The 14,892-nt window shown below is 40.1% G+C and overlaps 1 protein-coding gene and 1 pseudogene across 2 annotated transcripts in view; both read left to right on the top strand.

Annotated features, from left to right (window-relative positions):
- The window catches only part of Mageb16 (MAGE family member B16), a 24,717-nt gene extending 12,033 nt beyond the window's left edge, over window positions 1-12,684 (top strand). Inside the window, exons 1-3 of one of the 2 annotated variants that reach the window (XM_021153266.1) lie at window positions 230-317; window positions 7,998-8,078; window positions 11,125-12,684. In XM_021153266.1, coding sequence (XP_021008925.1) covers window positions 11,130-12,221 — 1,092 coding nt within the window. In that variant the 5' untranslated portion in view covers window positions 230-317; window positions 7,998-8,078; window positions 11,125-11,129 and the 3' untranslated portion in view covers window positions 12,222-12,684. Of the gene's footprint in view, window positions 1-229; window positions 318-7,997; window positions 8,079-11,124 lie in introns of those variants that run through there. The other variant, XM_021153265.1, reaches the window with a different exon arrangement.
- On the top strand, window positions 3,993-4,764 carry LOC110286704 (annotated as a pseudogene).
- Window positions 12,685-14,892: the final 2,208 nt, after the last annotated feature.

Below are 14,892 nucleotides of genomic sequence, written 5' to 3'. Positions count from 1 at the left end.
GGGGCAGGGCACGCCTTTAATCCCAGCACTTGGGAGGCAGAGGCAGGCGAATTTCTGAGTTCAAGGCTACAAAGTGAGTTCCAGGACAGCGAGGGCTATTTAGAGAAACCCTGTCTCGAAAAAACAAAACAAAACAAAACAAAAGACAGAAGGAAGAAAAGGAACCTCTGGTAGGGAACCCAGGAGCATGCGCGCTGTTGTACTGATGCTGCGGCTGCGAACCGGATGTGACGTTACGAAGTGACCCGCTGGGAAGGAAGACCTTGTTGAAAAGCCGCTGAAGCTGGTTTACCGAAAAGTTGAAAGAATTGTCTCAGGTACTGCTGACTTTTAAAAATATGAATCTAAATAAGGGTGTAGGGGATTATACCGCATTGAACAGAGACTGTCACCACCGCACAGATCAAAATCTCGCTTTTGCCATTAGGCCTCATCGGGCCTTCGCTGGGCTATGATAAAATATAAATTTAGAAGTGTGATTTGACTTGGAGGCTTCGGACAAGGGAGGTATCCTTAGAAAACATCTTCTGAGGAAGTATTAAGGAATCTGCTTTTGTACAGTAATGGCATAGTCAGGGCCGAGTCTTTGTTTTGGGCAGGATGCACTGTGAGAAAACGGAGGCCTTAATCAGTTGGAATTAGTAATGGGTGCAAATAAGGTCGAATAGCAGATTTAATGCTTATAGAAGTCAAGATACAGGCCCCAAGGGAATATTTTGGGTTATGTTTGCTGGAAGTAGCCACATTATGTTCTGGTTTGGTTTGTTTAGTGTGCTATCTCCAAACAACATTCAGGTGGGTTATTTATTTATTTACTTTTAAAACAGATTTATTTAGCCACATGCCTTTAATCTCAGCACTTTGGAGGCAGAGGCAGGCGTATCTCTGTGAGTTCAAGGCCAGCTTCTTATACAGACTGAGTTCCAGGACAGCCTGGGCTGTTCCAAAGAGAAACCCTGTCTCAAAAACAAAACAAAAGAGGCAAAAGGATTTCTAATTATGTATACTTTTATATGTATGTATGCTATATATATATATATATATATATATATATATATATATATATGAATATATGAATGTAGTTACCAGCAAGTACCAGAAGAGTGGTGTAAGATCTCCTGGAACTAGAGGTATATAGGCAGTTTGTGAGACACCTAATATGGGTGCTGGGAACAAACTGCTCTTATTAACCACTGAATCATCACTCCAACATGGCTTTCCAGGGTTTATTAGAGAAATATGTTGTTTGAGGGAGGGGAGGTTGGATGTTGTTTTCTAAATATTTGTTTAACACTCATTGCTGGAAATAATATGTTTGGATCAAAGTTACCTCCCTTTACCCCCCCCCCCTTTTTTTTTTTTTTGGTTTTTTGAGACAGGGTTTCTCTGTGTAGCCCTGGCTGTCCTGGAACTCACTTTGTAGACCAGGCTGGCCTCGAACTCAGAAATCCTCCTGCCTCTGCCTCCCAAGTGCTGAGATTAAAGGCGTGTGCCACCACGCCTGGCTACCCCCCCCCCTCCTTAATTCCTCAATTCCTCCCACATCCCTACCACCACATTTTCCTCCCAACTTCTTGTTTTTGTAGTTGTTCTTTTAATTTCTCATTTAATTCCCGAGATAATAATATAATACAATATGTCTTCCTTCCCTTTCCATCATTTAACATTTCCCATTTTACCCCTACTTATTCTTTTTCAAATTCATGACCTCTTTTTTTGTTAATAACTGTTGTATGCATGTGTGTGTGTATATATATATATATATATATATATATATATATATATGCATACATGTGGTAGATTCCAAAATATAATCTATTTAGTCTCTCTAATGTTACTTGGTATGTGTGTTTTCAGAACTGACCGTTTGGAATTGGAAAACCAATTTATATACTGTTCCCTGGGGAAGATGATTTCTCTTCCTTAGCATTCCTTCATCACCTGTAGTTCTTTGTGTACTCATGGGGCCTCATAAGCTTTTCCCCATTCACTTTTGCATGTCTTTTCATGTTATCCTTATTCAGCTCATGTTGAACAGTCATATTGGTGAGAATTTATTTGTCTCTGACATTACTAGAAGATAAAATCCCACAGGAACCGTTCTTTCCCCTCCTGCACAGCACTCCCTAAGCTTTAGGTGCAGGAGTGTTTTGTAGATGTTTATATTGTGACTAAGTGTCACATCTCTGCATTTTCATTAGTTGGGGTTTTCTGTATTGTTTTCCATCTATTGCAAACATAATTTTCCTTGTTAAGGGGTGAAGATGACAATCTGTGGGTATGAGCACAAATGTTAAGATTTGTAATAGGAATTATGCTAGCTTAGTAAATAAGTAGTTTTATGTTCTCTAACAATATTGATGACTTTACTCTCACTGGAGAGTTATCTAGGTTATCAGGCCTGGCTTTCCTCTTGTTAGGTGGGTCTTAAATTCAATTAGAGAGCTGTTGGCTAGTGCCAAGTATGTGTACGACTATTGAAACTTTAGGGGTATCATTTTGTGCTGATTGTTGTTCATAGGTGCCATCCAAGAGTAGGAGTGCTGTTTACCCTCCTCTTCTTTGGATAATTGCATGGGGCCTTCTGGTAATATGAAAACTAGTCCTCAGATAGGTCTATTCCAGCTATGGTATTGCTGGGTCCTATTTGTGAAGTGCATGATATCTTCAACAATAGGGACTTACCTTCTACCTTCCTAACTTCTTGTAACATAGCATTCATCCTTTTTTATTTATTTATTTACACTCCAGATTTCATTCCTCACCCCACCCCTGTCCACCCTCCGACTGTTCCACATCCCTCTTTTTAATAGCCAAAGTCCATTTCATGATCCTCATGTGTACATGAGTGTTGGGCCATCTACTGAAACATGGATATAGTCTCTCAGGGCCCACTTCCCCAAAGAAAACTTTTTTCCATCTCTAGTTGATATTTCTTACCAATAGTTCATTTTACAACAGGTTGTCTCTGTTGTTAAATGAAATCCCCTTTGGTAAGCGTAAAGTGTTACAATTACTTGTAGAGATAAGGATAGACAGACTACAGTTGAGAATTATAGTAGTATAAGAAAGTGACACTAATAAGAATACTAAGGGAGAAAAGCAATTAATCCTCTAGGGCCCATGACCTCCCCAGCTATGGGTACTTGTCTAGCTTTATGATACTGTAAGACCCCCAAAGCTCGGCCTCCACTCAAGTCCCGGGATGAGCTGGCCAGCACCCAGTGACCCGAGAGAGAAAACCACACCTGATGCAAACTATAAGAGGTTTTATTATCCACTAGCTGAAGTCCCTCCGCCATGCAGGGCAGGGGAGTTCGATCCTGAGCAGTGACAGTAGGGGGCTTTTAACAGCTAGCTGAGGAACTGGGAGGAGTTGGGAGGAATTGGGAAGAGTTAGGAGGAGTTGGGAAGCATTGGGAGGAGTTGGGAAGAGAGTTCTTCCCGGTGTCCTTGGTGAAATATAGAAGTCAGGAGTGGGGAGTGACTTCTTCCTGAATTTTTATCTCCGTGTTCTCTGCACAGGAAGACAGGCATCTCTGGTTGTAAAGTATAGAAACAAAAAGGCTTTTTGCTGGCTATAGAGAACAAAGAGTTTCTTTCTGGCTGTATTTTTAGAGATCAGGGAAAACAAGCTTGGGGAACGTCCAGAGGCTTTACCTTCCAGGAAGAAATGCTCTAAGTCGGGGTCCCACAATACCAGTCATAGAGTCCATCCTTTTGACCAGTCTTATGTCCTATTAAATTATTGTTGGCTGTTCCCAAAATATCACTATTGCACCCTTAGCTATAGCTTGGGGTGCTGGTCATTGTTGCAGTTTATAGAATTTACAGCTGCATAGAGCTATTCAATTGTTTTTCTCCTGTGTTGCCCACCATGCTGGGCCTGTCCGAGCGGCGCATGGGCGCAGATGCCATGGCTGCTCCAGAGCTCGAGTCTGGGCTCCCGCTTCCAGGCTCGTTGCAGAGTACTGGGTGCCCGTAGCCCCACCATGTCACGATCCAACCAGCAGAAAGAGTACAAGTGCAGGGACCTGGTGTTTGTGAAGATGAAGGGATACCAACATTTGCCAGCCCGGATTGATGAGATGCCTGAGTCTGCAGTGAAGTCAACAGCCAACAAATACCAAATTTTTCTTTTTTGGGGGGGGGGGGGCATGAGACGGTATTCCTGGGCCCCAAAGACCTCTTCCCTTATGAGGAATCCAAGGAGAAGTTTGGCAAGCCCAACAAGGGGAAAGGGTTCAGTGAGGGGCTGTGGGAGATCAAGAACAACCCTACAGTCAAGGCCTCTGGCTACCAGTCCTCCCAGAAAAAGAGTTGTGCGGCAGAGCCCGAGGTGGAGTCTGAAGCTCATGAGGGTGACAGTGATAAGAATGGCAGTGCAGAGGGCAGCAGCAACGAAGAAGGGAAGCTGGTCATCGATGAGCCAGCCAAGGAGAAGAACGAAAAGGGCACAGCACACTGAAGAGGAGAGCAGGGGATGTGTTGGAGGACTCCCCTAAACGTCCCAAGGAGTCAGGAGACCATGACAAGGAGATAGCTGCCATGGAGGGTGAGAGGCCCCTGCCTGTAGAGATGGAGAAGAACAGCATCCCCTCTGAGCCAGACTCTGGCCAGGGACCTCCTGCAGAGGAAGAAGGGGAAGAGGAAGAGGCTGTCAAGGAAGAGGCTGAAGCCCAGGGCATCAGAGATCATGAGAGCCTGTAGCCACCAATGTTTCAAGAGGAGCCCCTGCCCTGTTCCTGCTGCTGTCTAGGTGCTACTGGGAAAACTGGCCTTGGCCTGCAAACTGGGAACCCTTTCTCACCCTACTCACCCTATTCCCTCCCTCACTCTCTCCTCTAAGCCCACTCCTGGAGAGTTTCTTGGACCTCACCTCCGGCTCCCTTCCTATATACACCCTGTGCCCCAGAATGACATGAGGCTTTTGTATCTCCTTACATTTATTTCCTAGGGTTTCTGCTGGGGTCTAGGCTGCTGTTTCCACCTCTTGACACCTCTGCCCTGCTGCAGGCATTCTAGACCTTTGGGATGGGTAGGGGGCAGGAGTGGAGGTGAAAGAATATAAAGGAGTGTGGGTTCATGGATGACATCATCTACCTGAGCTCCTGTCTCCAGCCCCCACACCTATTTTCCCATCTGCCTACATTCAAGAAATGGGACACTGTGTGGGAGAGAGGCTACCATCCTTGTTGATTTTAGGGAACACTTATCCCCCTGATGCCAGGGTTCAAGGAATTGTAGTTTAACATCTAGACTTTGGAGTTTCCAAGTTTGGGCCTAGGACCTGGAGGGAGCTGAGAGCTGAATAATCAACTGATTTGCATTGAGGAAATGTCTTTTTAGATCTCAGGGCAGAAATGATAACCTGGGGACACCTGCTGCCTTCATCTACTTCCCAATGCTCGAGGCCAGCCCATAGACAGATATTTCACCCAGACATAAAGGAAAAGACCATTTTTTAGGAAATGTTTTTAATAAAAGAAAATTACCAAAAAGAAAAAAAAACCCAACCCACAAAAGAAAAAAAAAAGGAAAAAAGTTAACCCGCCCCTTTGTGTGATCCCCTTTCTGCTCCTTTCTCCCCACTGCTGACCCGTTTTTGAGGTGCACTAGGAGAGAGGCTCACCTCTGATCGGGTTGGCTTTCTCTTTGGACATGGGGTTTTGATGTTCTTCCACAGTTGGTCTCTGTTTTCTCACATCCAGTTTGTAGCCCACTAAGAATACAGGGAAAAGTGTCCTCCAGCCTCTTCTAGTGGTTTCTTATATGCCTCTCTTCCTTCTCTTGTCATTTACTCCCATCCCTCCTCTGGACTCTGAAGAAAAATTGGTGACTGTAGCTTTGGAAGTATAGCTCTGAGAACAATAGAAAATTTGAGTTCTAGGAAAATAAAGCCATTGATTACTTTAAAAAAAAAATGTTTTTCTCCTTTGGCAGCTAGCACTGAACCATTGGATAACATAAGAACTAGTCCTCAAGCCGGGCATGGTGGCGCATGCCTTTAATCCCAGCACTTGGGAGAGGCAGGGGCAGGCGGATTTCTGAGTTCAAGGTCAGCCTGGTCTACAGAGTGAGTTCCAGGACAGCCAGGGCTACACAGAGAAACCCTGTCTCCAAAAACCAAAAAAAAAAAAAAAAAAAAAAAATCTAGTCCTCAGGCTTGTAGGTCAGTTGCTGATCAATTCCTCCATACCCTTTTGTCTGAAGTGTAGTGTCTTTAGCAATAAGGTTTTACTCTCAAGTACTAGCAGACAAAAGGGGCAATGGGAATAAGCAATATTGTTTTGAGAATCTCAAAGACTCCCTTGACCTACAATTCGCAGAGAGGTTTTCCTTGCCCAGTACTAGGGTTTAGGTAGTATGTGGCACATGGAGTGATTGTTATCTGCATTATATGTCACAATACAAAACATAGTATGTAAAATAATCTATGGCTCTAGGAGTGACCGTTATCACCCTACCAGCATAATTTTATTCAAATTATATATTTATTTTATGTTACCATAAAATGTTTCCCTGTCTGTTTTTCTTTCTTTCATCCTTAATGTTCTTTCTCCCTCTCCCTCTGTATTGCCTTCCCTTACCAGATAAAATCACTCCCCTATTTTCACATTACTCCTTTATAATACCTATGTGGAACATTTTATTAGTGGCTGATTGATGTAGGCTGCCCCATCCCATTTTAAGTGGTGTCATTCCTGGGTTATTAAAACTGGGCTATATGAGAAAAGTAACTGGGCAAATCTGATTCAGTCCCTATTCTATTACTATGAAGAGACACCATAACCAAGGCAACTCTTACAAGAAAAAACATTTAATTGGGTCTGGCTCACAGCTTCAGATGTTTAGTCCATTATCATCGTGGCAGAAAGCCACTACTCCTTCTCAAGAATAGTAGTTGAGAGCTACATTCTGAACCACAGGCAGAAAGAGAGACTCTGGGCTTGGCATGGGCTTTTGAAACCTCACAGCCCACTCCTAGAAACACACTTCTATTAATATGGAACTATATGAACCTATAGGTGCCATTTTTATTTAAACCTCCACATTCCACTGCCCTATCATCTTGTAGCCATATCATAATGAAAATTGCATTTAGTTCAACTTCAAAAGTCCCAATAGTTTGTTTTGTTTTGTTCTGCTTTGTTTTACAGTCAAAACACTGCTTAAAAGTCAGAAGTCCAAAGTCCCTTCTAAGTCTCATGTCAACCTCTTAACTGTAATCCCCTATAGAATAAAAGTAGAAAATCAGATCACATACTTCAACATAAATGGCACATAATATACATTACCATTCTAAAAGGGAGCACAGTGAGGGAATAGTGGACCAAGCAAGAATGAAAACCAGAGAGACTATGAGCTTGGCATGGGCTCTTGAAGTCCATACACCCCTGTGGCATGGTTCCTCCAGCAAGTACACACCTTCTAATCTTTCTAATCATTTCAGATAGTGCTAATACCTGGTGACTAAGCATTGAAATAGATGAACCTGTGTGGGGCATTCTGTTTAAGACCAACAAATGGCCAGATGAAGGAGCTAATAAGCAGCATTCTTCCATGGTTTCTGCTTCAGTTCCTGCCTCCAGATTGCTGCCTTGAGTTCATGCTTTGGTTTCTTTCAGTGATGTACTTTAACCTGCAATATGAAATAAACCCTTTCCTCCTAAATTGCCTTTGGTCAGTATTTTATCACAGCACCCAAGACACAAACTAGGACAACTATTTCATGGTATTTATTTGGAAGGATACATCCTAATGAGATTATAAATTATAGACTAAGAACCATAGGCCATGTGAACATTCAAGGAACCTCTCCTTGAAAGATGGAAATCCACATGGACTACATTCTCCAAAAGAAATGCTTATCAGCGTTCTTTTCTCTGGCTTTTTGCTCAATGCTAGAATAATCTGGAAGGAGTATCTACAAGGAACATGGAACATGATTTATACCATCACTTCCTTTCTTACTTTTTTTTTTTTTTTTTTTTTAGTGAGGTGTGGCCTCCAACTGGCAGCACTGAAGCCAGACAATTAAGAGGGAAGATTCAAAGGAGGTGCTTTCAGGATTTAAGGTAAGTATTCTAAGTCAGCATTTAGAGACTTAACCACTTGAGAACAGAGGTGACCTTGCAGTGTCCACCTATAATGTTAGAACATGGATACTGGAATATACATATGAAGGATGCCTCTTTTACTTTCTTTTGTTTCCTAATACTTGAGTAGTTAGTGCAAGAAGAACAGCACTAATAACAGCAAAGAGTCTTATTCAATATTAGTAAGAGATGTATAGACATTGAATAAAAGTTGAATAAGCATTTATTATGGTTAGTATCTTTATATGCTTCACTCTGGCCTTCAAATTTTGAATTCTTGAAGAAATGATACTTGGAATTTCATTACTCTCTTTTCATTTTCCTGATTCCAAAATTAATATGTTTGTTCTAATGGCAGTCTCAGGTTAAGATAGAGATGTATAAACAAGTACATCTAGGAATCTAGACTAAAACACAGATAAGACTAAGGCTATTACCCATAGTAGGACAGAAGAGTTCAAAGAAAACTGTAATAATATTGTCAGTCCAGTGTATGTTAGGTTTCATCCTCTTCCCAACCATAGTTTTAAGTGGAAAGTTTTGTTGTCATAGACTCAAGTTACATCAAGCAGCATAAAATGTCCTACACTGCCAAAAATCAAAGGCAGGATTCTGAAAGAAACTGAGGGATCTACTCTTCAAAATGCGTAGGTCTCCAAGAGATGGTATCCTCTATTAGTTTTGGCAAATAGTTTTCTTATACAGGGGTATACCTGTAAACCCACGGTTGTCTGAGGACATGAGAACTCATTCTGGCAGGGAATTGAACTGGTAGCTATCAAAATGTAGAAAATATAGCTCAATCAGTACTCCAAATAAAACCTTTGACTACGGTACCAAAGGAATCGGAATATCTGGATTAACATAGTACTACTTAGTTTCCCTACATGCCTGAGTCTGGATAAGACTGCCAGACTGTGATATATAGTGATTCCTTGTTTCTGTTGATTGAAGATATGGTAATAAATATTTTGTTCTAAGAAAATTATATCATATCCTAGACACTTCTATTGGTAAAAGATAGGACAATTATTGAGGCAGATAGATACCCCACAACAGAGCTCTGTCTTACCATGGTTACAAATTGTATTAAGAAAAACATGGATAAATTGAATGCCTTTAAGTTACCCCTTTGTGTTCACAAGGACACAAGTATTTGGTATGATAGAACATCAGTTCCACAAAAAGAAGGTGTCTCAAATATTATCAAGATTTGTGGTATATAGCTAAAATGAACAATGAATAATCTATACAGTTAAGTATAGGAATGATCACAAATTAACTACCCTGATACACTGTTCATTTCTGTAGATAATTCAAATGCAGATAGTCAAATTCAGAACAGCTCAATTCATATACTAGGATCTGAGAAAGCCAGTAGTCAATTTCTGACATGGACAAACTTCCAGTGAACAAGAAAAACCTGCTATTTGGTTCTGAGTAAGGCTCCTAAGCACTGAGGAGATCATCACACTATACACACACACACATACACACACACACACACACACACACACACACATATATATATCTGTGGTGTTTAGTTCCTGCCCTTGGCCTAGAGAATTTTCAAATAAGCAAGGGCCTTATCAGCGTCTTGGGAGCAGGGTTATTATTATTATTATTTGAAATTTTCATAGAATTTTGATCATATTCACCCTCTTTTCTCAACTTCTCCTAGATCCAACTCCCCTTCCCCTTCAATCCCTACTCAACTTGTTTTGTTTAGCCCCATAGGAGGAACAACAGTATGAACTAACCAGTATCCCCAACCCCCGAGCTCAATGGGACTAAACCAGCAATCAAAGAAAACACATTGTGGGACTCATGGCTCCAGCTGCATATGTAGCAGAGGATGGCCTAGTCGGTCATCAATGGGAGGAAAGGACCTAGGTCTTGTGAAGGCTCTATGCCCCAGTGTACGGGACTGCCAGGACCAGGAAGCAGGAGTGGGTGGGTTGGTGAGCATGGGGAGGTGGAAGGGGATAGGGGATTTTCAGAGGGGAAACTAGGAAAGGGGATAAGATTTGAAATGTAAATCAAGAATATATCTAAAGAAAAAGAAAGAAAAAAAAGATGTCATTAGAATGTTGGCAATAATTTTTAAGTCATAATAACTTATTTTTTGGTATTATATACTTTGTAAGTTTTAAATTAAATATATATAACACATTATTTCAAGGTACTCCACAGGGTACACTTAATATCACTCTTTTAACAGATCTGTTTACAGATAATAAATATATATTTGTAAATCTTATTAACATTGTTTTGAAAGTATCAATAGAGAGAAACAAAAATGAAGGAGAAGAGATAACTCACAAAATCAGCATTCAGAAATAACTACATACTTCTTAATGTTGTCATTCTATGCAGACAGGTTATATCTATTTTTATAAAATTTGAACTGGATGATAATTAGTATCTTAATTTTTACTTTTTTATTTTAATAATTTTTTAAAAAATAAATCACACTGATAATTGCAAAAAAAAGTACTATTTATAATTTCTCATGTAGTTTTGAGTGTGTGTGGCCATTCACCAGAGCATGGTTAACCTACCAAGTGTTATAACCTTAAAAAAAATTTTTTTTAATTTCTCCATACCAGCATCTATCAGTTGTCTGTAGTTCCTCAACTATAAATAGAAGTTGATACCCACCTTTAGGGTGAAAGTGTTTTGTTATGCCACAGAATGTGGCTTAAGCCTGTCAGATTTCATGTTGATCAAACTTGTGGAGATTGTGGAACTTTTTTTTTTTTTTTAAATTTGGAAAAGGAGTGGGTACTACAAAGCCAAATATGTGTCTACTCTGCACTCTAGCACTCTAATTATTTCATGTTGGGTTGGCTAGCAATCAGCAGGTCTTTTATTTTCCCATATCAGGTCTTCCCTGTGAACCTTTATAATATAATTTTTCACAATTCTGTTGGAAGTGGCTTTTCTCATCATGACTATAGCTGATTTTCCTAGATGATTACCCTCACACTCTCCCTTTCTCATTGTTGCCTTCCTGTCTACACAGTCACCATGTCTCAGTCTTCAAAAGAATGCGCAGCTGACCAAGGCCAGACCTGTGAAGAGACCCAGAAACTACAGGTTGCAGCAGCCTCCGTCGATGTTGAGGAGCCATGTTCCTCATCTCATCTTATGGCTACTAGTCTGAAGGACCAGACCAGTGAGGAGACCCAAGTCTCCAAGGATGTGGAGGAACCATGTTCCTCTTCTCAACTTCTTATGGCTAGCAACCAGGATGATCCTGAAGATGAGATACCCAGTACTTCCAGGGGTCTTCAGCATCCCTATGACTCTTCAAGCGAGTCTGCTGAGGGTCTTGATAACCAAGAAGTGCAGGGTAACCCAGTCATTCCACCAGATCAGTCAGATAGCACAGATTTACCTGTGATGACTGTAGATGGGAAAGTTGATTTCTTGGTGAATTACATGCTGTACAAGTACCAGGTGAAAGAGATGATGAGTATGAGTGATATAATGACACTCATTGTCAGAGAAGATGAAGATCGTTTTCATGAAATCCTCATGAGAGCTTCTGAGCGCATGGAGATGGTCTTTGGGCTGGATGTGAAGGAAGTAGATCCTATCAACCATTGCTATGCTCTCTTCATCAAATTAGGTCTCACCTATGATGGGATGCGCAATGATGAGTACAGCTTTCCTAAAACTGGTCTCCTGATACTCATCCTGGGTGTAGTCTTTATGAAGGGCAACCGTGCCACTGAAGAGGAGATTTGGGAAGTATTGAATCCAATGGGAATCTATGCTGGGATGACTCATTTCATGTTTGGTGACCCTAGAGAGCTGATAACTGATGAGTTTGTGAGGGAGCAATACCTGGAATACCAGCCAATAGCCAATAGTGATCCCATACAGTATGAATATGTGTGGGGGCTACGGGCTAAAGCTGAAACTAGTAAGATGAGAGTGTTAGAGTTTGTGGCCAAGGTTCATGGGTCAGACCCTACTGCGTTCCTTTCTCAGTATGAAGAGGCACTGATTGAAGAAGAAGAGAGAACCCTTACCATGCTATTAGAGCATGCTAGCTCAAGTTCTACTTCTGGTGAAAGTTCTAGTGACACAAGCAGCAACTTCTCTTATGTCTAGTACAGTCAGAGATCAATTACTTCTGTATAATTTACAGAGAATTTTTAGACTTGAGGGTGAAGATGTACGACCTAGGTTGATAAGGGGAGAAGGGAGAGTCTTAGCTGCATAGTTCTAATTTGTATAAGCACCATGCCATGCTTTTCATTGTTTGCCCTTTATATTTGAATGTACTTACACATAAAAGCATTGTTGTTTAGTTTCAAAATCTCAACTTAATACCATTCACAAATTTAATAAGAGTGTTGTCCTAACATAAAACTAATTGGGAAATAATCCCATCTATCTGTACAGTTATCTGGAGTAGTAAAACATGCATTTTCTAAGCTTCTACCTTTTAAACAGCTTTGTTCTAATTACTTTCTTTGTACCTTTCCATTTCTCAGTAAAATTACATGCTCTATGTGGAGTTGTTTACTTTATAGTTGCCAAGGGGAATAAAATTCAAGAAACTTTGCCTCAATTTGTGATCTCTTTTATTACCCAAACCTTATCTGATCATATATTATTTTTCAATAATTATTTTATTTTACTCAGGGTTCTAGATTAAACAACCTGTAGTCTGTTCTCTTATAAATGTATTGATTATTTTAGTAAATCTTCTAATAAGCTAAAGACAAATAAAACATACTGTTTCAGGTAAGTCAATTTTTATGATCCTGTTAAGTGTAAATGTCCTGAAGGACAATAATGTAGCTGTGAATGTCCTCAGTATGTTAATTTTAAAAGAAAGAATTATGATCTAGTCAGAGCTGTACATGCTTCACCCCACAGCTAACATCCAAAAATTGAATCTAAAACTCTCTACCTGTTACTTTGTGATTTTGTTTACTTAGACCTAATTTTTTTTTTTGGGGGGGGGGTTTCGAGACAGGATTTCTCTGTGTAGCTCTGGCTGTCCAGGAACTCACTCTGTAGACCAGGCTGGCCTTGCACTCAGAAATCCACCTGTTAAACCTAATTTTTATGCAGAAAGTTGAAAGTTTCCATCTCTGACCCCCACCTCTGTGCAGTCTAATGTTGCTAATAAATTAAGGCTTTATTTGCAAATAATATTGAGGATATTTTATAGGTAACAGTAAGAGACTCAGAAGGCACTAGATTACCCAGTAGATTGCCCACTGGATTATTCAGAATCACTCATGACCCAGGAGGGGTAAAGTCAAAAAGTATGCTGTTTAAGAGAGATTTTTAAATAGGGTATCTTTAGTATGATTTGAATTGTATATAGTAATTATTGCTTAGTATTTTAATAAAGATAGATCTATTGAAAGTATATCTGATTTAGACAAAAGTGAAGAATTGTTTCCTGTCAAAATTATAGGAATTTTTACATCATTAAGAATAAGCATATTTTGTCCATTTTAAAAGAGTAACATCACCCAGAAGAAAATTATTGGGGATTGCTTATTTAGTAGTGTTTTGGTTTATGTAAAGTTCCATTTCTTAAAGAACTTCATGTTCTGTGGGATATATTATTTTAAAAATTACATATTGCAAACTTACAGTAGGGTCACTGGTCAAAATAACTATAATACCTGCAAGTTATTAAATACCACTAGTATACCAACCACTATGTCTGAGACTTTCATAATGCCCTTTTCCATGTAGTCTTATATGAGAACATTTTATATTAGCTACTTTTTCATCACTGAATATATATAAAATAGAAACAAGGGATTTGAATCCACTGAAGTGAGGAAGCCATGATGGGGTCACATTGTCTAAGATTGCAGGAACATGAGGTACCTTCTGTTCACATTATAACTGACAAGGAAACTCAGAGACATTCCAGTACCATGGCAGACTATAACCTAAAAAATGGCTTTATTTTAGCCAGCCATGTCTCACCTCTGAATGGTTCCACAACTTTTCAAAACTGTATCACTAGACAAGGAGCAGGTACTCAAAACACAAGAAAATAGGTGATATTTTAAATCCAAACCAAGTCATAATTTATCAGATTCCCTCTCAGATGAAGAGCCTAATACTCATAGAGCTTGGTATAGGAAATAGTTGAGATTGGATCATTGATATTAGTTCGTCTAGACCCATTTCTATACTACTTAACCAGTCTTCTGTTTCCTGATTCATTTTTAAACTTTTTATTCTTTTGAAATTTCACATCATGCACTCGAAACCCACTTGGCTGCCAGTCCCCTATCCTTGCAATCTCCTCCTTCAAAAAAAAAATTTAAAAACAAACAAATGATAAACAAAATGCTGCAAAAGAAAAAGTAACAACAAAAATAAACATCTTTTCAAGAAAGCTGCAGTGTGTCATGGTGTGTCACACAATATATGCTTTTGTCCTGACATCTTTATTTGTAAATGTTCATTTCAATGAGTCATTGATCTGGTTAGAGACCTCTGGCTTCTACTACATCATCAAAACTGGTTTCTCACCTGGACCCCTTTTGTTGCTTTGGGTCATGGAGATCCTGAAGCTTTGAATCTACAGAACAGGCCTTGTCCCTCACCTGGGCAGCACAGTAGAGCCAGCTGTGGTGGTGATGGCACAGGTGAGCTGTCTCCAAGGGCCTGTGAGAAGGAAAACTGCCCATTTTGTGTGGCCTGCCAGCTGAGACACATGAGTGAGCTAGCTGGGGCAGTGCTCAGGAGCTAGCCTTGATGCTGTGGGTACAGGAAAGCTGGCAGACTGGACAACAAG

The sequence above is a fragment of the Mus caroli genome, chromosome X, assembly GCF_900094665.2.
Source record: "Mus caroli chromosome X, CAROLI_EIJ_v1.1, whole genome shotgun sequence".
In the NCBI taxonomy this organism is placed as follows: Eukaryota; Metazoa; Chordata; class Mammalia; order Rodentia; family Muridae; genus Mus; species Mus caroli.
The sequence above is the reverse complement of the archived record's forward strand: the minus strand, read 5'-3'. Positions and strand labels throughout refer to the sequence as shown.